General features: G+C 39.2%; 1 protein-coding gene across 1 annotated transcript in view; it reads right to left on the bottom strand.

Annotated features, from left to right (window-relative positions):
• AGO3 (argonaute RISC catalytic component 3) overlaps positions 1 to 20,152 on the bottom strand; it is a 97,169-nt gene extending 77,017 nt beyond the window's left edge. Inside the window, exons 1-2 of the mRNA XM_036746627.1 lie at positions 19,347 to 20,152; positions 4,840 to 5,014 (exon numbers count right to left, since the gene is read on the bottom strand). Coding sequence (XP_036602522.1) covers positions 4,840 to 5,014; positions 19,347 to 19,365 — 194 coding nt within the window. The 5' untranslated portion in view covers positions 19,366 to 20,152. The remainder of the gene's footprint in view (positions 1 to 4,839; positions 5,015 to 19,346) is intronic.
• Between the last annotated feature and the right edge of the window lie 1,286 nt (positions 20,153 to 21,438).

Here is a 21,438-nt window from a genome sequence, read left to right on the forward strand (position 1 = left end):
TGGTCTACTTCAAGAGTCAATTAACCCTACACACAGACTCTACCCTACTACTAATTAACTGATGGATTGTCCTAACATACTATTTTTAACATAACATTCTCCTTCTCAAACATCTACAATGGAGAACATTTTGTGTTCACATACATACTATCTTGTAGTTTTCTTATCCATTTTCAGATATAAAAAATAAAACACCAATAAACTTCAAGTTAGACAATGTAACAGCATTTTTCACCCCTATGCATTTGTTTCCCATATCTGGGAAGCATTTCCTTCTCACCTCTACCTCTTAGAATCCTTATCTTCTTGCAAGGCTCAGGTCAGTATCACAAACTTTAGAGGGACACCTCAGCAGCCTAGTCCAACTGATAACCCAAAAGGAATCACTATTAAGACTTATTATAGTTGTCAAGTAGTCTTCTAGCTTCTGCTTCAAGACCTCTGCATAGAGAGAACCCACCACCTCTCACGGAAGCCAATTATACTTTTGTATGCTTCTGATAGGAAGTTTCTACTGACATTAAGCCCAAATTTGCCTCTTGGTCCAAACAAAACAAGTCTAATCCTTCCCCCACATATCAATCCTTCAAATACTTATATATATAATGTTTCCCTAGAGTCTTCTCTCCTCCATCATAAATTTACTCAGTTCTTTCAACTGATTTTCACTTATGACCTCATAATTCAAGGCCCTTTACCATTCTGGTTACCTTTCTCTGGACACTCTAGTTTGTTAATTTTCTTCTTATATCATTATACCCAGAACTGGAAACAATACTCAATTACAGTGCAACTATCACCTCTCTATTCTTGAAAGCTAGTCTTCTAAAGATGACTTTTTTTTAAAAATTGGAGTGGGGAAAGATTTGAGGCAGGGAGGTCAATTAGGAGGCTATTGGCAGTAATCCAGGTGAGAGGTGATGAGGGCTCAAACAGGAATAAAAAGCCACCAAAAGATCTTTTTCATTTACAATTACTGTCTAATCATACTTAAGCTTTTATCATGAAATCTTCCCTGATTCCAACTCCATGATTCCCCTCCTTCCACCCCTAATATTTTCACTCAGCTCAAATTACCCTGTATTTAGCTATGTATTTATTTAGTACATGTTGCATCCTCCCACTAGGATGTAAGCTCCTTGGGATCTGGAACAATTTCATTTTTGTCTTTTGTATCCCCAGTGAGTCCAGTGTTTCAGGAAAATATGGCAACTCAAACAGACAAGTTCAGGGAACCCCTTAACAGCTCTTAACACTAACATGGAATGTCAAAGATAGTAAGCACTTAACGTTTGTTGAATTTGATTGAACATCATAGAATATGCATTCAAATATTTATTGAATGATCAAGTTTTTAGGCACCTTTGTAGCAGTGCACATTAATTGTTTTATATTTTTATTATTTAATAGTTTAGTGTATTATGGATTACTTTTCCAACCAGGCTGTAAGCTGCTTTAGGTCAGGGATCTCTGTTAGCATCCAAAAATGGTGGGCATGTAAAAGCTCAATTCCTGCTGAATTCAAATTGGGATAAATCTACTTAGGTTGATTTTCTATTTATATTTGTTCTTGTCGATATAGTGAAAAGTCCTGATTTTGACAGCAAAAGATTTAAGTTTAAATCTTCCATGTGCCATTCATAGTTGAGTGACCCCAGGCAAGTCAATTTTTCTGGACCTCAATTTCCTCATTTGCAAAATGAAGAGATTTGACTAGAGACTCTCTAAAATATTTTCCATCTCTAGAATTTTATGATTCTAGGTTACAACCCATCTAAGCCTCCATTCCCCCATCAATGAAAATAACAATTCTTACACTACCTGTTTATTTTTATATATCATTTTATAAACTTTTAATTCTCATGAGCAGGGATCAAATGACAAAATGTGTAAAGGGATTAAAAAGTGTAAGGTGTGGGGGGTGGGGACAGGTGGATACAGAGAGGAGATAGATTTGTTAGTTGAAAAATAAAATAAACTTTATTTAAAATTTTTTTCAAGTATAAGGTACTATGTCAATATGAACTATTATTATTTTCTATAACTATGGAACTGGAGTACAATTGGATCATCAAGTTACTTTGTACCACTCAAATTACCATAACTCAACTTCTTCAAAATGATCATGATCTCTTAATCATCAATTCTGATAGTCTTCTCTGTCCCTCATTCTTCTTAGCCTCTGCATCTGACATTGCTGACCACCCTCTCCTCTAGGACGTTTTCTCCTCTATGAGTTTTCTTGACATTATTCTCTGGTTATTCCTCCTACCTCACTGACCACTCCTTCGACTAATCCTCTATATCACACACTCCTTTAACTGAGGGTATTCCCTAAGGCTCTGTCATGAATCCTTCCCTCTCTCATAGTGATCTTACCAGCTCCCATGAGTTTAATTACATTTATGCAAATGATTCCAAGATCTATACATATCCAGCCTAAGTCTCTCTGTGGAACTCTAGTCCTGCATTACCACTTGCTTATTAAGACATTTCAAACGAGATATCTCAGAGAAGTGTCTTAAACTCAACATAGCCAAGAGAACTCATTATTTTTGAATTTCCCTATTTCTGTCAACTCAAGCATATTCAATTGCTCCATCTCACTCCACATACTGAATCATATTTGACAAATCTTGCCATTTCTACATTCACAATGTTCTTCACATTTGACCTGAACCCTTCCTATATCTCTCACACAAGCACCTTTAATTCAGGTGTCCTTGCCATCTCTCATCTGGACTACTTCAAATAGCTTCCTACTTGATCTCCCTGCCTCAAATCTTTCCCCACTCCAATTAATCTTCCACACAGAGGGCAGAATGATTTCCCTCAAGTGAAGATTTAACTATATCACTCTGCTACTTGATAAAATCTAGTGATAGCCCATTGCCTCCAGGATAAAATATAAATTATTCTGATAGGCTTTTAAAGCCCCTCACAAACTAGTCCTAATCTATTTCTCCAGCTCATTATACATTACTCTCCTTCCCTTACTCTATAGTCCATCCAAACCAGCTCTCTCTCAGTTCCTCACACACAGCATCTTATCTCTCATTTCTGAGCTTCTTCATTGGTCTTCCCCCATGCCTGGAAAGCACTCCTTTCTCACGCCTCAATAATTCCCTCACTTCTTTCAATATGCAACTCACATAAAGCCTTTATTGACAACCCCCCAACCCCCACCAATAGCTAGTGCTCTCCTTAACCACCTTGAAGTTATTTATATTTATTCTATATGTACTTATATCAGTACATGCTGTCTCCTCCAATAGAAAGTAAGCTCCTTGAGAGAAGACTATTTCTTTTTTTTTTTTTTGGTCTTTCTATTCCTTAGCACCTAGGAGAGTATTTGGTCTGTGGGCACTTGAAAAATACTTGATTGACCAAAATAATCTCTAAACCGAACCAAGACATTATTTGGTTCAAAGTCCTGTGACTAATAAGTATGACAGGGTATTGACACATCCTAACTGTTCTAGTAGCCTAATATCATCATATTGATGATTAAGAGATCATGATCATTTTGAAGAAGTTGAGTAATGAGGTAATTTGAGTGGTACAAAGTAACTTGATGATCCAGTTGTATTTTATATATAGGTCCCTAAACAGGAGGAACAATTTGTTAGAAGCTGAAAATGAGGAAATGTGGGCAACTGTGAAGGATAGGTGAAAAGAGGTAGAAATGGGAGAGAAGAATATAGCACAAACATGAGACCATAGACTTAGGGACCATCTAGTCTTAACCCCTGTTTTTAGAGATGAATAAAGTGAGGGCCAGAAAAGTTAAACGAATTTGCCTGAGGTCTCATTCAAACCCCTGACTTTAAATCTAGCACTCTTTCTACAATGTCAGAATCTAACACTCCCCACCTCCTTACTGGGTCTACCCTGAGTTGAGGAGGGATGTACAGATGCAGCAGACTTTTCCTATCATAACTAGGGAAATATAAATGTTCAAGTTGAAGTGAAATGTAGCTCCAAAGCAGTTTATACAATAGTACTGCCATTTTTGCAACTCTTCTATCTCTAAGGCAGGGCTGTCCAACCTTAGGTTTTTATTGAAACAATAGACAATATATTTTGATTTGCCATTTTAGTGAGAGTTCTGCAGTAGCTCAGCTTCATTTACTAAAACATTTATGTAAATTTCTATGCTTGTAGGCGGGCTGCATAAATCGCTGCATTTTGGACAGCCCTGCTCTAAGGTATACTGAATTCTAAAGTAAGTTGAAGTATACTTAGTGTAATGGTAATGTAAATTTGAAGGTCTTTCCCACCCATTAATAGGCCCATGTGACCTGCTTATGTCACAGGAAGCATAAGTCACATGTGGTGGTAGGAGCTTGCTGAACCAGTGGAACTGGGAGGATGGTGCAAGAAATGCTTGGAGTGAGTTAGAACCATGGGAGGAGAAGGACACAGGCAAGGAGTAAGCTAGGATTTATGAGTGAGTGTGGAAAGGCCCCAGCAGGGGGAAAGGCTAATGGGATGGTGAGACTCCATGCTGTGATATTGTGTCTTTAAGTTCCTTGTTATGATGAAGAAGGTTTACTGGCTTTGGGATTTGATTGCTGCTTGGATGGACTGGACTTATTGGTTTTGGGATTTGGTCCTCTGGTGTCTAAATAAATGTTTTACTTCTTCTACCTTCTATAAGGAGAGTCTCTTATATTTTGTGATACAGAACTACACAGGCATACTCACAATTATCATTGATGCTGTGATTACTGCCTTCCTGATACACGTAGTCAAAGAGTAAACACAGTCTTATAACAGATGCACAAACAATCAAATTAGGTTACAGTACCCCTAAAATCAAAATGTTTCATATCTTACCTGTTTACCCTCCTAGGACATTTGTCAGGTTTAATATCTACCTCATAGAGATAGACATCAATCTTTGGGATTTCAACTTGGAAGCAGTTGGCCAGCAGCTTAATGGGTTTGCCCATGGTGCCATAGCCAGGACGTCTGGGCACCATGAGCAGGGGCTGTGCCCCAACTGGTCCTGCTAGGAAAAAAAAGAGGAATATATCACTACATCTTACATTTGCTATATTAGGGTAAGAGATTGAGAGGAGGGGTATCTTATCTTGGGATCCATAAACTTCTTATTACCGTAAAAAACATTTATAACTTTCAATATAATTGGTTTCTTTGATAATCCTCTGTATTTTATTGCATGCATTTAAAAATATTATTCTGAGAAAAGGTCCACAGACTTCATTAGACTGCCAAAGTGGGTCAATACCCCCTCCCAAAGCAGAAGGGGATGATGAAGCTTATAAATCCCTGTTCTACATGACTAATACTTACACTGTCATATCCAAGTGGGGGTAACCTAATAATACTTGATAGCTCCTGGATCTAGGCCTGATTCAAAGCTTAATGTATATGCCTTGGGCTGAGGATTCCTATGCATTTAGTATGAACAAAGTCAATTTTGACAGTGTCGCCTAAAAGTGTATGTCATATCAACTTAGAGATAATCATCCTAAAACTACTGAGATATTCACAATAATGAACTTCAAAGGGAAGAGTCGTGTGATTGGTAAGACCTTAATAACCAATGCACTTTAGGAGTCAGGGAGGCCAGTGGAAATGGGAAGGGGTAGTCAGTCAATAAGTATTTATTGTGAACTATAACTATGTGTCAGGTACTGTGCTAAGCACTGGGAATTCCTTCCTCCCCCCAACCCCTCCCCACTCCCTCACCCCCGGCCAAAAAAAAAGGTAAAAGACAGTCCCTGCTCTCAAAGACCTCATGGTCTAATGGAGGGAAAACCAACATACAGCTATGTACAAACAAGTTATGGACAGGATAAATTGGAAATAATCAATAGAAGACACTAGCATTAAAGATAAGCAAAAAAGGCTTCTTTTAAAGTGAGATTTTATCTGGGACTTGAAGGAAGCCAAGGAAGCCAGAAGGTAGAAGTGAGAAGAGATTATTCTAGGCCAAAAGAAATGCCCAGAGTCTAGAGATGTAGTGTTTGTTCCAGGAATAGCACAGAGGCCAGTGTCACTGCATTACAGAATTCATTGAGGAGATTTAAGTTGTAAGAAGACTGGAAAGATGGGACAAGGGAACCAGGTATGAAGGCCTTTGAATGTCAGAGGATTTTTTATTTGATCCTAGAGGTAATAGGAAACAACTGGACTTTGTTGAATGGGAGGAGTGACATGGTCAGATTAGATATGAAGAGTGAATGAAAGTAAAAAGATGAAGATGACATCTAGATTGTGAGTCTAGGTGACGGGGAGTATGGTGCTGCCCTTGACAGTAATAGGGAAGTTTGAAAGCAGAGTTTGGGGGGAGAAGGAAGGTGAGCTTTTTTTGTTATAGAGAACTTTCAAACTCTCTCTACTTGGGCAATTTATAGTATTAGAAAAAGTTACTTAACACCTGTGATTTTGGACAGTGGCTTCATTACCAATACATCAGCAGCAGGACTACAACTAAAACTGACCTTTTGGATACTATACTATATCTGCCTCCACCCCCACCCCCACCCCCACACATCAATGACCTCTAATAATTACAAGAGGGAGATTAAGTCTGACTAAAACCTACAGAAGTAGGAACTATACAGATTTTAAGGAGGTTATCTAGGACTACCATGTTTTCATTGCTCTCCAGGATGCAATGCTAACTTATTTCCTCGAGCCATTCTTAAGGACTGACTGAATGAATGGTAAGGCTATTAAAAATGCAAGGCCATATCTATAACCTAGTGGCAATCACTCTTACTTTGTTTTACTTAATTATTTTCTGATAAGGTACTAGATTGGTGGTTTGTGTGATTAAGCCTATCTGTTGAGCCAAAACAGAAGAAAAGAAAAAAGGGAGACTCTCCATGGGGATGGCACTGCTCACTTTTCTTGCCACAAGATTTCAATCTTCATCCAGAAACAGCCACAAATCAAGATGGAAATTCAACTGACACAAATATGTACTGAGGGCCTACTGTGTGCACCAGGTCTCGAAGGTACAAAGAGAAACCAAACTGTCCTTAGCCTCAAGAGGAAAATAGAACACATACACAGATATATATCACATTAACCTGTAGAGAGCAAGAGAAATATCAAAGTATCCTAAGAAACTTTTAAAAGGGAGAAAATAATAAATACGGGAGGAAATTACAGAGGACTTTATTGAAGAAGTGGCACCTTTGCTAAACGTTCATGATAAAGATTCCACAAATCAGAATTGAGAAGGAAGTACATTCCAAGCATGGGATATAGCTAGTAGTCCGATATTGCTAGAAAACAAGGCATTAATTAGTTAGCATTTATATAGCACTTAAAAGTTTGCAAAGTGCTTTAGGTATTTTATATTTGCTTTACCTATCTTTATATACATAACTCATTTTATCCTCATAACAATTATATGAGGAATGTGTTATTATTATAAGGAGTTACATAGGACAGTAGATTTTCCAGAAAAGGAAACAAAGGCCCCAGAGAGGATAAGAAACTTGCCAAAGGCAGTTAAGTGTCATCCAGGTAGTTAAGTGGCAAAACTGGGATTTAAACCAAGGTTCTTCTGACTCAAAACAAACATTTTTTCCCCTGTACCATGCACATTTTCAAGTGTCAATGAGACAATCAGGTAGATATGTCCAACAGGCACATAAGAGGAATCAGATCACAGTAAGAGAATTACAGAGATGGAAGGGACCCCAATGGCCATTTAGTACAACCCACACCTGAAAGAGAAACCCACTACAACAGACAATATAAGTCTCTGTCAAGTCAAGATGTATTAAGCATCTACTATGTGCCAGGTACTGTGCTAAGCACTGATGATACAATGAATAGCAAAAGACAGTCCCTACTCTCAACAACCTTGCAGTCTAATGGGAAAGACAGCACGCAAACAGAGAATATTAATTAGGGATAATTCCAGAGGGAAGGCATTAAGATTAAGGAAAATTAGAAAAGGCTTCTTGCAAAAGGTAGGACTTCAGGTAAAACTTAAAGCAAGCCAGGAGGGAAAGATGATGAAGGAAAGAATTCTCCTTCTCATGGGGGATTGGCATGGGGAATAGTCAGTTAAAAATACCTGGAATCAAGACATGTACTGTTGTGTACAAGAAAGAACAAGGATACCAGTTTCACTAGTTGCAGAGTACACAGGGGAAGGGGTGGGCATTTAAGAAGACTGAAAAGGTAGGAGGGGGCCAAGTTATAAAGGGCTGAAAAGCCAAAAAGAGGATTTTATATTTGATCATGCAGGCAATCGGGAGCCACTGGGAGTTTATTAAACAGTGAAATGACAACGTACTTTAGGAAGATCAATTTGACAGCTCAGTGGAGGATGAACTGGAATGGGGAGAGAATTGAGGCAGGGAGACCAAACAGCAAGCTATTGTAATAGTCTGGACATTTGGTAGTGTTCTGGACAGTAATAAGGAAGTTTGTAAGGTGGAGAGAGTTTGGGGGGAAAGATGATGAGTTCAGTTTTGGATATGTTGAGTTTAAGATACTTTTAGGACACTCAGTTCAAGATGGGAGATGGGAGACTGGAAATCATCACAAGGGCGAAGCCTGGACAAATCTGACAGTTGTCACCATAGAAATAATAGTTGAATCCATGGGAGTTGATGAGAGAGAAGAGAAGGTCCAGAGAGAACCTTAAAAGGACACCCATGTTTAACAGGCATGACCTGCATGAAGATACAGCAAAGAAGACTAAGAAGGAGGGGTCAGATAGATAGGAAAGAACCAGAAGGGAATAATGTCACAAAAATCTAGAGGGACGAGATCAAGAAGGTAATCAAGAATTGAGAAAATGCCATTAGATTTGGAGATTAAGCGGTATAGACAGGAGAGAACCATTTCAGTTGAATGATGAAGTTGGAAACCAGGCTGTAGAGCAGTAGTGTCAAACTCAAAAAGAAACAGATTCCTGCTGGCTGCACATTGACTTAGAAAAATAAAATTAAAAGTTATCTATATCATATTGTATTTTTATTTATTAAGATCAGTTCCCATGGATTTAATTACCACCTTTATGCTGATGACACTCACATCTGCTCCAAACTCTCTGCTGACCTCCAATTGCCTTTCAGAAATTTTGAACTGGATATCCAGTAGACATCTAATTAAATTCACTATGTTTGAAACAGAACTAATTATCTTGCCCCCTAAATCATTCCTCCCTCCTACCTTTCCTATTACTGTAGAGGGCGACACCAGCCTCCTAGTCCCTCAGGCTCACAACCTTGGAGTCATCCTGAATTCCTCACTCTTACCTCCTATATCTAAGCTATTACCAAGGCCTACCAATTTCACCTTTGCAACATCTCTTGAATATGCTCCCTTCTCTCCTCTGACACTGCAACCACTCTGGTGGCAGGTCCTCAGCACCTCATGTCTTGATTACTAAGACAGCCTGCTGAAGGGTTTCAGCTGTCTCAAGTCTCTCCCCACTACAATCGATTCTCCATTAAGCCATTTTACTAGTGATTTTCCTAAAATACAAGTGTGATGATGTCACTTCCCTACTCATTAAACACTAGTGTCTTCCTATTGCCTCCAGCCAAATACAAAATGTTCTGTTTGGCATTCAAAGCCATTCATAACCTAGCTCCCTCCTACCTTTCCAGTCTTCTTACACCTTACTCCCCAAGATTTCTATCCAGTGACAGTGGCTTTCTGGCTATTTCACAAACAAGACACTTTATCTATGAGCTCCAGGCATTCTCTCTGGCTTTTCTTCATTCCTGGAATGCTCTCCTTCCTCTACTATGACTGCTGATGTCCCTGGTTTCCTTGAATTCCCAACCCTTCTCAGTTCCAATGCCTTTCTTCTATTAATAATTTCCTATTTATCCCGCACATAGCTTATTTTATATATATTTGTTTGCATGTTATCTCCCCTATTAAACTGTAAGCTCCACGAGGGCAGGGATTGTCTGTGGCCTCTTTTTGCATCCCCTGAGCTCTGTACAGTGCCTGGCACATAGAAGGCACTTAAACGTTTACTGAATTGCATTTTTCAATAACATTTTAATATGATTCTGGCTGCTTTCAGGACTTTTATCTAATGTTAAGCTTGACAACTATGATTTAGAAAGTTAAGAAAGGAGGAGAAAGGAAGTGAAAGTACACACACAACTAAAGACAATCTTCAACATTCATCTTTATAAAATTTTGAATTCCAAATTTTTCTCCCTCCCTCCCTTACCTCCCCCGCTCCACAAAGATAGCAAGCAATATGATATAGATTATACATGTACTATCATGGGCCTATGAGGAGTCATGTCTGACTCCTCATGACCCATTTGGGGTTTTCTTGGCAAAGATACTGGAGTGGCTTGCCATTTCTTCTCCACCTCATTTACAGATGAGGAAATTGAGGCAAGCAGGGTGAAATGACTTGCCCAGGGTCACACAGCTAGTAAGTGCCTGAGGCAGGATTTGAATTCAAGTCTTCTTGACTCCAAGCCCAACGCGTTCTACCCACCAACTCTGTCAAGTCAAAATGTATTATGCATATACTATGCACCAGGTACGGTGCTAAGCACTGATGAATAGCAAAAGACAGCCCCTACTCTCAACAACCTTGCTGTCTAATGAGAAACACAGCATGCAAACAGGTAGGTATAAACAAGATACAGACAATATTAATTAAGGATTAACTAAGGAGAGGGAGGTGGGAGAGACTTTTAAAGTACCTAAAAATATACAAAATAAATACAAGATTCTTTTTTTGGAAGGGAGGGCACTAGCAGGCAATGGGATCAGGAAATGCTTCATATAGAAGGTGTTGTTGAACTCTGGAGAAAATGAGAGATTCTAAGAAGTGAAGACAATTTGGAAGTGTATTTTAAGCATAAGAGACTGTCAGTGCAAAGGTGCAGAGATGAGAGATAGGTGTCATCAGAATAATGACTATAAATGAAAAGCCCTAAAAGGCAACTGGACACAGATTATTTGCAATGATCAACAGCAGATGCAAAGAACAAGTGATAAAATACATTTCCCCTCCCTTCACTAAGAGAGATTTACAGGTGTAGAATGAGGAAATTCTATGTTACAGATATTCATCAATTATGTTTGGTGGTGAAAAATTATCTGCATTATAATATGCTGCTTGTGAAAGTGAAGGACAACAGAGCACTGGAGTCGGTTTTCACAAAAGCAAGTGTCCAGTACTTTCTACCTGCTTCTTTAAATAATTGTAATGCTATCTGTCTAAGGATTTAGGTAACCTCCCCATATATTTTTATCTGGCATATCTTGTGTTTTGTATTTTTTATAATTCTAGAATTCCTTTTTCTCCTGTTGATGTTATATGATGAGTCATGGCACACTACAATTTCCAAAACCAAAAAAATTTTAAAAAACACCAAAACTTCAAGGCTCTGGGGTTTTTTTTAAGCATTTCTCTAATTGGAGAGCATCCACTTTGTTTCCAGTTCTTTGCTACCACAGACAGGTGCTATGAAGATTTTGGTATTTACTGGACCTTTGCTTCTGTCTTTGACTTCCTCGTTGAGTGTATGCTCAATAGTAGGTTTGGTGTCTCTTTTCTTGAATGATTCCATATTGATAACCAGAATGATTGCACTGCTTTACAGTAATGTACATTTAGTCATACTTAAATCTTTATGTATTTGGGATTATATACTTCAAGTTTTAAGTGTTACCTGAGTTCATTCAAACAAAATTGGTGCTAGGGAAGATAGAAGACTTAGATAAGAAAGGCAGGATTCCAATTCCTGTGGAGTTTACTGTCTTAATAGCGGAATAAGACAAAACATAAATAAGATATGTAATGCTCTAGTTAACAAATGCTTAGTATGTCCAAAGTATTAAGCTAGATTCTGGAGATACAATGACAACAAAACATTCCCTGTCCTCTAGGAGATAAAATATGTAGGGGCTGTCATTGAAAGTATTTGTGAAGAAGGTGATGTTTGACTTGAGCTTTACTGAATGGTAAGGAATAAAACAAGCTGAGGGAAGGAAGACATTCAAAAGACAAGAAAGTGAAATGGTAAAATACAGTACAGGGAGGTTAGGGGTCAAGTAGTACAAAGAGTAGTCAAGTTGGACAATGAGTTTAAAAGAGAAGAATATTATAATACTAAAAGGTAGTGTTAAGAAATTGTGGAGGGTCTTGAATGCTAGACAAAGGGATTTTTTAAATAATTTTTTCCAATTACATGTAGAAACACTTTTTCACATTTGTTTGGGGGTTTGAGTTCCAAATTCTATCCTTCCCTTCCCCCCTCTTCCCAGCCTCAAGACAGAAAGCAATTTAATGAGTTACACGTATGCAATCATGTAAAACATATTTCCATATTAGTCATGTTGTGAAAACACAGACCAAAAAAAAAAAAAAAACCATGAAAAAAAGTGAAAAAACAGTATGTCTTGATCTGCATTCAGACTCCATCAGTTCTTTCTCTGACTATAACCAACCACAAAGTCCATATTTAAGATGGAGAAGTATATGAAAAGGTTCCGCTGAATCCTTTTCCCCGTTCATTCTATCAATACCTGAAGAAAGTTACTAATATTATCACACAGATAATGGAAATCTAAAAAAATTCCACAAACACAGAAAGGCTGTTTATATATCCTAACTGCAGAAACACTATGCTTGAACCACATACTACACTTTCTCATGTCTATTTTGTTTAAAAGCCAAAGATAAGATCTATTGAGTATTCTAGATAACTGAATTAGAAGTAGGAATGTCTGGTAAATGGTATTCATAGCAGCATTTTGAGGCATTATAGCAACTTCTTCTAATCTTCCAAACAAGTATGTAAAGAGTATTGATCTGAAATAAAATTATCCTTTTATTTTAACCTCCCCTCAAACAAGAAATGTCATTTCTCCCTTCCTCCAAGCATATAATTAGTTACTTGCCAACGAGGTAAAAACAGCATACTTTTCTGTTCTCAGTTTTCAGTATTACAAAACAAAGTATTTGGGATTAATGATATATTTAGTCTAATCTGCCCTTTAAGCAGAACCAAAATCCTTTAAACAGATACAGGGTGAGACAAGATAATTTTGTTATTAAGTAAAATATCACTTCACTATGGTTTAGAAGCTCCAAATAATTTGTCTAAGCAGATATTCTGCTCTAAACTGAAGCTTTTTATATCATAGAGAACGGGTCTGTGTCCAACAGAAAGAACCCTTCTAGGAAAAATTCCCTTTTACAGGGCCCCAGACCTTTGCTTAGACTCAGAGGCCCAGTCAGAACAACTCATCACTTCCTTTGGAAAATATAAGTCAATTCTACATTAATGAAGATATCCTCACCCACTTTAAAAAAAAAGGCTTTTAAAAAGTACCATCACCTAAAGGTCTTTTCATTCATTTCAGTCATTTTCAGTCTTTTCTTCATAACATTTGCAATTCTTTGAGTTGTTTTAAGGAAATTATTTTCCTCAAGTTACTCTGTCAATAGCAAAGTTAAGTACAGCTACTAACTTAACACCTCCCTCACTTAAATCTCCCACAATTGTTTAAAATCTTACAACTTGCCAAACCTACTACAAACACTAACGCACTGAAACTGGGCAATTAATATAAAATATGCTTTATTTAGCATCAGTGAAATATGAAATCCATTACTTCCCAAATACAGACATGAATGTCCTTTTCTTCTTAAATTATAATAAACATACCAAAAAATATCCCAAAATGGGCATTACACTGAACATGTATGCTATGTTCTATACTCAGAGTTGCACTGTTTTAATGTTTATTAATTAATTTATTAACAATTACTACATGGCAAGTATTGTACTAAGCACTAAGGATATGAAGGGCAAAAATAGTCCCCACCCTCAGGGAACTTATATTCTAGCAGAAAGTAATATGTGAATCATTAAATATATACAAAGTAAAAAGAAAGTAACCATAGAGAGGAGGGATTCTAGGACCTTGGGGGAAGAGAGGGAAAGAGGAACCTCAGGAAAGGCCTCCCCAGAAGAGGGGCTTTGAGTTGAATCTTGAAGGAAGCCAGAGATTCTAAGAAGAAACAGAGAGACAGCATATTGCAGGCATCTGAAACAAACAATGTAACGGCACAAGATGAAAGTGTCATGCAAGCAGCTTAATATGACTAGAGCAGGGAGTGTGGAGGAAATTAAAATGTAAGGAGACAAAAAGTAAAAAGAGGCCTGTTTGTAAAGAGTTTTAAATGCCAAACAAATAGCAAGGTGGCAGAATGGATAAAGAATTGGGCCTGAAAGTCAGGAAGACGCAAGTTCAAATCCTGCTTCATACACTTACTAGGAGTATGACCGTGGATAAGTTAACTTAACCTTGCCTCAGTTTCCTCATCTGTAAAATGGGAACAATAATAATGCCTATTGTGAGACTCAAATAAGATAATGACTGTAAAGCACTTAGCACAGTGCCTGGCATATAGTAAGCACTATATAAATGTTAGCTATTATTATTAAAAAACTTTATATTTGATCCAGGCAAGAAAACTGTCTGAATTTAACTTAAACTGTGATATTCACTGATTTACCAGCTTGGTAAAGACTAGAATGCTTCACTTACTGCCTTTGACTCCTCTGACAGGAATTTAAAAGATGCCTGCCTCTCATGATGTAGCTGCAGCCAAGATCAACATGAAGTTTGTGTTTCAGCTTATAAGTGAGTGCTATGACTCTTGGAATGTCATTTGCATCAGGTTACATCAGTGTTGAGATGCAATGAGAAGAGTTTGAGTAGTAGAAAACTTTAAAGAATATATTTAGGTTTAATGAAAATTACTGAACTACTGTTTTTAGGTAAAAATCCTCAAAATCTCCTAAGAATTATTAACTCTTTTCAAAAGCTGTGTGGAAGACTATAAGAGTATTTCAGATATCTAAGCCAATACATGCTAAAATATGCTAAGTTTAGGGGCAGAAATCTTACATCTATAATACTGCTTATGAAATTAAGATTTTAAAAAACTTGAATACAAATCATATTGGCGAAATTCTTTGGTTAACCTACATAATCTTATCTTTTGCAAGACACATACAAATACATTTTTATCTTTGCCTGCAGCCTTGGCTTTTCTTTGAGCAGTCTGTGGTTGAGATTCATTCTTTTAAGAAGCCTACATTTCTTCAATGATAAAAATAAGCAACACTGATTTGAGGCCAAGTTTCAGAGGGCCATATAAGTTGATGGGATAGTGGAGCTAAACTCAGTAAGAACGAATGATGGCAGCAAAATACATGCCCTTATTTCCACTCATACAGTTACCATTCTAGTTCTGGCTCTCATCCCTCACCTGGACTACTGCAAAAGCCTTCTAATTAATCTCCCTGGCTCAACTCTTTCTGCTTCAATCCATCTTCTTACACAGCTGCTAAACTGGTTTCCTAAAGTATAGGTCTGGCCATGTCACCACAACCCCCTCTCTAAAATCTTCAGTGGGTCCTTCCATTTTTCCTTTGTTCCTTCCTCCTTCCCTTCCTTCCTCCCTCCCTTCTTTCCTATTATTTTTAAGTGTACACATGATGTCTCACCAATTAGAGAGCATGAACTGTTTCACTTTCATATTTGTATTCTCAGTGCTTCACACCTGCACATAGCAGGTGCTTAACAAATGATCATTGATTTATTGATCAATTTACTTCATATACAAATTCTTTCCATATGCCCTGACTCAGCCAGCTCCAATGCCAACCTGTCTGCAGTCATTTTCTACTCAATTTCTTTTCACTGTTTTGCAAGGCAACGCTTCCTGTCATCCTTGAAATGCTTTATAGAGTTTATAATTAAAACTAGCATTTCCATTGGCTACTGTGCCTCCCTACTTAGTAAACAAGATTCAGTATTTTCTGGCTGACATAGTTTTTGATGTCTTTCATGCTCCTCATTGTGGTGGCTGTTTTGCTTTGTTTACACACCATTGTAATGGTGATGGTCAAAGCCAATTAATATCTTTGCTTTTAAAAGGTTATCTTGCTATTTTTTAAAAGGGGAGAGGGTGAAGGAGAAAAGGTGCTCAGCTTTTTTTTTAAGTTGGGTTGAAACTACAGTAATCCTATCTAGTGCCTTAGACCACAGTTTAAGTTAAATTTGGACAGTTTTCTCACTTATATCAATTAATTGTGACAAATAGGGAGGTGGAGATCATAAAATAATCTTAAATACTAGTTAAAATATTTTATCTGAAACAAGCAGCTTACAGTTTGTGGAAATGATTCATAAAACAATTTAAATAAAATTATGTAGTTTTTTTTCCCTTCCAGAGCCATATAATACAAAACAATTCTATAATTGGAGTTTGTTCTCTAACCACTAATTAAAACAATTACCTTATGTCCTAAGATTCTTATTTCAGAAATTTAGAAAAATAACATTAGCACATAGCTGGGGGGCTCAAATTATACTTCAAAAATAGGAAACTGACCAAATAGGTTACTCTAACACTTTGGTGAACACTTGTCAGGAAAGCTGTAAGCTAGGATTCTAGTTCAGACATAGTTTGGCATTAGACTAGATCAGAGACTTCAAACACTGGACCTGCAGGCAGACCACAACACTCCAAAGTGCAGCCAGAACTAAATTAAAATGTAATTCAGAAATATCCAGCAAAAAATAAAACAGAACACAAATAATGCTAATATGTGGTTTTATAAGTCAATACACAACCCACAGGGATTCTTCTGCAGTGGTCCCATTTCTATTTGAGTTTGACACCAATGGACTAAATGGTCCTAGGGGTCCTGGTTCCAACTCTGAAAATCTGGGATTCTAACATCTAAATATTCTAATACAATATATTCTCTACTAAATATCTTAAGTTCTTGTTCATAAATCTTTTTGAGGTTCAGTATTCCTTTTTCACCTAAGCAAACCTTAAAGTTCTACATAAATGCTTGCTATTGAGTTGTCATATTCCCCATCATCAAAAATTTAAGGAATAGTACAAGATTGTTTTATTAATAACAACCAAAGATGATTACTTTAAAATAACGTTATAGTTATTTTTAGTTACTTGGCTATAGTAAATTTACATTCTAGCTATAACCAAGAATATAAAATGATTCTGTTTCAAGATGCTCAAGCATATGGACAAAGTATAAATTAACTGTCTCTGCTTTCATTTCTCATATAGAGAACGTGTTTCAGCATTAGTATAAAATAAAAGCGGTAAAACTATTCAAATAGCAAAAACACAGTATAATTTGTATTGAACTGAACTTCTGGGCAGAAAGGCTAAATTAGGAGAAAATATTTTGAGGAATTCATTTAAAAAGGCAGATTATTTATTACCTGATCTTTCCTATAACCTTATACGGAAACAGAAAAATCAAAGTGAATGAGTCTAGATACGTAAAGAATCAAAAAGAGAAGACGGGGGTATGGAGAGAAAATTTCAGAAAAAAAAAACCTTTTATTTTCTTTTACCTAAAGCATAAGTGAAAAAATATGTTTTAGAATGACTTATAAGATAAAGGTAAGGTTGTCATACATTGCTACTGGGCTAAATTAAAAACTATGTAGTAAAGAAAACTTAATATACAATATATAACTGACATTTATGTAGAATTTTAAAATTTGCAAAGCATTTCATATATTTCATTTACATTTCAGAACAACAGGAGGCACACTGCAGATATTGTCCCTATTTTGCAGCATAATCCCTTAAAATTTTCTTATTCTAGCATAATCCCTTGCCCACAGTAGGTCCTTATTGTTTATTAGTTTCCTCATTTGCAAAATAAAGACAATCATAGCACCTACTTCTTAAGGTTGGGGTGAAGATCAAATGGGATATGTGTATGAAAGGTTTTGCAAACTTTAAAATAATGTAGCAAGATGTTTGAGGGAAAGGAATTTTTCTTAGTATTCTCGCACAAGTACTTGCTATATTACTTCAAACTCCATAAAATGCTTACTGAATTTTCATAGTCTTAGACAGTATCCCAGAACTTAAGTCCCTCCTGATTTTCAAGGTCAGTGCTAAAATTCTTGTAAAAGATGGTGTATCTTGCACAAATCCAGGTGAACAAAACCTCCCTTTTACAGGATGTTATAAGGGTAAGAAAGTAGCATCTTAAGAACAAAAATTGTAGTTAATGAATTTGGAGATGGAGGGCTTTTTTCCCCCTCACAATCTTTTCTGAAAGAGAATGTTTTCTGTATTTGCTGGATGTTATGGTGGGCACCATGCCCAGAAAAATGTAGCAATTTGGCTTTACTATAATGTTGGTTTCTTCTTGTTCAAGTTTTTGCCTGTTTCTAAAACAGGCAAAGAGTAAGTTCAAAGCTCAGCAATTTGTAGCTCCATTTATGATAATTATCTAAATAGTAAATCAAATTAATTTCTAAATGTTTGAATAAACTATACTTTTAAAGTTAGATTTGCCAAATATGATCACTTTAGAAACAAATCAAGTTGAGCATACATCTTAATATCCTACACAAAGGGCTTTTTGATGAATAAAAGTAGGTAAAATAAAGTATTGCTTAGATTTCAACTCCCCCCAAAGCAAAATCTCCAGAAATGTTATATTTGCATTTAAAACAGTTTGAAAACAAATCATCACTGACACTACTTTTTTAGATCAGTTTCCACAGGGGTAAAGACCGTTCCCCTCACACACCCACGCAAGTTAAGCGATTACTATGTGTCAGGGACTATGCTAAACGCTGATAATACAGATATAAACAAAAAGAAAGAGGTCCCTGTCTTCAATGAGCTTAACCAGTCTGACATATCTACGTTCCCAAGGGACCTTGTCTGTGCCAGGCCACCAAGGCACTCCCACAATGACCTAGGCTGATTCGCTTAAAGGATTAACTTTAAAGCACTTTACAATGGTAACGACTAAGAGGAGAGTAGTAGCAACAAGTTATCACCTCGTATTTCCGTAGCAGTTTATACATTTTTTCACAGCTACTCTAACACATTCGTTCTCCCGTTAATCCTGATGTTCGGTGAGGTGGGCAAGAAGTCTAAAAACAAGTCTGGGACACACACACACGCACAGCCTGGTCTAGCGAACAAACTATTTCCCTTCAGAAGACAAAGCAATGAATGGTAGAGCATCTCCTAAAGGTGACATGTTCCGGACACACAAATGTCAGCACACGCGCGCACACACCCTCTAGACCGCCCCACAGCCCCTGGGGTGGGATGGAGAAGGCGGCAGAGAGATGGACAGCTGGCCCACGAGGCTCTGTCCCACACACCTCACCCAGAAGTGACAGAGATGGGTGGCGTCCGCCGCTAGCGGCGTGAGACAAACACGCCCCCATGGGACTCCGCGGAGACTCCCGGGAGGGGCGGAGTGAGGGCTCCCACGGGGAGCGCGCAGGGTGGTGTATCACCGGGGGCTCCCACTCACCTGCGGGGCCGATTTCCATTCATGGAGCTGGGCAGGCCTGCTCTAGGAGAGAGTGGGGCCCGGTCCGGCGAGGGAGGAGACGAAATGAGGTGGGTGGCTGCTCGCTCCCCGCGCCAGGCTCCCGGGGCGGCGGCAGCTCCTCCTCTGGGGCCCCTTCCCCGAGCTGGCAAACTGCCGGCCGGGCTCTGCACTCCTCAGCTCCGCCGCTCCGACAACGCGGGGCGGGGACGGCCGCAGATGAAAGGCAGGCGCTCGGGTCGCACAGACACGAGCTGAGCTGAGAGGAAGAGAGGACGGGAGAGCGGCGAGCCGAGGTCCCGAACTGTCGTCGCCTGCAGCCGCTGGCACCCTGACTCGCTCAACCGCCACTGCCGCCGACTTCCCCGCCGGCGCCCCCCCGGAAGCCCTCCGACGTCACTTCCGTAGCCAGTTCTAGCCCGCTGCCTCTGTTGCCTAGCCGCCCTTTACCCTGAATGAATACTTTATTCCGGCGCGCGCTCTAACGCACCGCGACTGGGAGGGGAAAAGGAGGCGGGGCGCGAAGCTCCGGGAAAGCCAAATATCCTCTTGCCAAAGGAGGGCGGGGATGGAGGTGAAGGGAGTGGAGAATGGGTGTGTGGGTAGGGGCGGAGCAGATGATAATCCATGGACACATGCGGGGGGTGTGTCCTCACCTCCAGGCCTGAGGAGACCTGCCGGCTTGGGGCAGGTCCCATCGGCTTCAGGTGTGCGGGGGTTGGGGCCAATCGGGAAAAGGAACATTCTGGGGGCGTGGTCTTCCTAGGGTGCAGAGCTCTCCGAGTACCTCCTATTGCTCCACTCTGACGGACAGGCGGGGGGCGGGGAAACGTAGCTTTTTCAGACAGCCCCCCCCCACGGCTTCAGGATTGGCTGGTGGCCAGGTCTGTCACCTTTTTCGCTTCTCTGATTGGACGCTCTGAGCCCCGCCCCTCCGGCTGTTTATACAGTTACACTTAGGGGTTCAATAGCATGAACATTCCACCAACTGCTACTGCCTGGCCGTTTAACGGTCGCCCGCCCACTGCCCGCGCGCTGCCTGGGCTGCCCAGTACGTTGCCCACCCAGCAGCTTGCCTCAGCCCCGAGCTTCCCAGCAAGGCCGCCATGACAGTTTCTACTCTCGGTCATGTCTAGGCAGAGAGAGACATCAGCCCCGCCCCCCATGCGGGTGATTAGTCAACAAGCATTATTAAGCGCTTATTATGTGCTAGGCATGGTGCCAATTCCTAGACTTTCGCAGGCTCTGATCATCATATGCATTCAGTAATTGTACGTCAGCTATTTACAGGGGGCTTTTCTTTTCCTCCACGAATCCCCAGCGCCTGGTACATAGTAGGCGCATAATAAATGCTTGTTGAATTGATGTCAATGGTCAAAGGGGCCTTAGGACTCATCTAGGCATTTTACGGATGGGAAAACTAAGGCTCCCTTACCAACAGCACCGTCAATTCTTCTGATCCTCTCAATTGCCTAGGATTAGGAGGAAGGGATACAGCGGCAGGTCCCTCAAACGTTCCTAAAAGGGGGGGGGGGGAACAATATTTCCAAGAACGGGAACGGCTGCCTTAAAACCCATTCTTAGAATGAAGAGAAGTTAAAGGACAGACGCTTACAAGCCAGCTCTGCTACTCTTTTACCCCAGTATCGCTGGCTCTCCATCCCCACCCCCCCACACCAATTTTTAATCATTCTTAACTAAAAATCTTGGACTGAGCAGTAAATAGCTGAGGGAGTTTCCAAAACGCACTCCTACCCTGGCCAAGCTGGTCCTCCGGGAAATAGAGCACCTGCAACTGACTGGAATTATCCCTCCGAGTGAGGACCGTCTCCAAGCTGTCTTTAGTCCACTTTTCTGTTTACACTTCCACCATGGTGCACTGTTGATGACTTTGAACCTCTTTCCCTAAATGATGCCCCATTTTTCTAGTCAGTCCTCTGAGTCTTGGTAAAAGGGAGAGTGCTTGTGACTACTGGATCCCAACTTTCTCTTAGAACTAAATCCCTGGATTCCAGGCATAGGGAGTTTCTGTCAAGTAGATAAGCTATTTAATTAGGCCTTTTTAGACTAAAGG

This window comes from Trichosurus vulpecula, chromosome 2, assembly GCF_011100635.1.
Source record: "Trichosurus vulpecula isolate mTriVul1 chromosome 2, mTriVul1.pri, whole genome shotgun sequence".
In the NCBI taxonomy this organism is placed as follows: Eukaryota; Metazoa; Chordata; class Mammalia; order Diprotodontia; family Phalangeridae; genus Trichosurus; species Trichosurus vulpecula.